The sequence below is a fragment of the Frankliniella occidentalis genome, unplaced genomic scaffold (genome assembly GCF_000697945.3).
Source record: "Frankliniella occidentalis isolate FOCC.00 unplaced genomic scaffold, Focc_3.1 Scaffold7, whole genome shotgun sequence".
Taxonomy (NCBI): Eukaryota; Metazoa; Arthropoda; class Insecta; order Thysanoptera; family Thripidae; genus Frankliniella; species Frankliniella occidentalis.
This window is the reverse complement of record NW_026267137.1, coordinates 2,547,496-2,548,703: the sequence shown is the minus strand read 5'-3', so window position 1 is coordinate 2,548,703 and position 1,208 is coordinate 2,547,496. Positions and strand designations below refer to the sequence as shown.

Below are 1,208 nucleotides of genomic sequence, written 5' to 3'. Positions count from 1 at the left end.
TAGTCTGGATAGGCAACCCGACGGCGCGCGTGCGTTGATGGCCGCGCTGTTGCCTACCTAGCAGGCGCCCTCTCCGCTCCCTTTTTCCTTCTCGTGGCGCTGCACCTGCCTGGCTAGCTGAGCGGAAAGGAAGAAAGAAGAGAGGGGTTCGGTCGCGTCGATGGGGAGTGGGGGGGGAGTCTTTCATCGGAGGGGATCAGAGAGTGGACGGTGGGCACTTAGGCGATCACACTCACCGTGGGGTGGGCAGGATTTGACCCCTAACAAGCACTCAAGTTGTGACCTTGCCCGCGGCCTAATAGACGGTGGCTCGGCCCTCGATGCTCGCGACGGCTTGCGTGCCGCCGCCGCGGGGAGGGTGTGACTAATTCATCGCGCCACGCCCCGGGAAGCCTGTGGGGGATGGTCTGTGGACCTTGCGCGGATGTTCCTAGTCGGCGGTTTGTATATATTTATTGTCCGAGGGCCGGGCCGCCTGGCCGCCTGGCCCTTTGTGCGACTTTGCCGCGCAGCCGCGGCGCGCGCTGTCGCTCCAGGTCGATCGATGATCAATTCGTTAAAGTAATCAGGAGCAGTTGTGACGCGCGGGGGGTAGAGAGAGAGACGGGAGGGGGCGGCGGGCGGGCAGGACCACGGACGAGCCGCAGCGCAGACCAGCGTTTGGTATCCGGCCGCGAGTTAAGACGGGCAGAACGGGTAGGCAAACCCGCTCGCACCTTCGTACCTTCTCCGAAACAGCCGTTGGTACCCCCCAACTGTTGACAATCGTGTGTACTAAATGTAATTTTTCTGTGTGTTTGTTTTTAGGTGCCATGCCCAGCACCGGTGCCGTTGGGCGGAATGGTGCCAGAAGAGGCAGCAAAGCGACCTCCCACCGGGAGGACATCGAGCTGGCGGGCACCGCGAGGAACTCCCTCGCGCCAGGTGAGCGGCGGAAAATTTAGCTTCTGCAGATTTGTTTGCATCGTACATGGGTAGAAAAAAAAAACCTTTCGCATATGTTAATTTTCGGTTCAGTTCCTATGTAACATATTGTCACTCAAGACAGCCTGTGTTCTAAATGTCAAATGTGCAATTTCATTTTGATGGCATGTCACATATGTCACACAAAGAATTTGTCCCAGGTAAAGTTCGTATTCAACAGACCTCTCTCTCTCTTTCGAGCAATATCCTGCGCGCAATGGCAGAAAAGGCTCAGTTTTCAGGTT

General features: G+C 57.2%; 1 protein-coding gene across 10 annotated transcripts in view; it reads left to right on the top strand.

Moving 5' to 3' along the window:
* Window positions 1-1,208, top strand: part of LOC113206657 (probable phospholipid-transporting ATPase IA) — a 42,244-nt gene that overhangs the window by 21,231 nt on the left and 19,805 nt on the right. For all 10 annotated transcript variants that reach the window (XR_008011890.1, XR_008011894.1, XR_008011895.1 and 7 more), the window contains exon 2: window positions 808-924. Coding sequence is in view for 7 of the 10 variants with exons in the window: in XM_026422834.2 (XP_026278619.1) it covers window positions 808-924 (117 nt within the window). In the remaining 3 variants the exon portion in view is untranslated. The remainder of the gene's footprint in view (window positions 1-807; window positions 925-1,208) is intronic.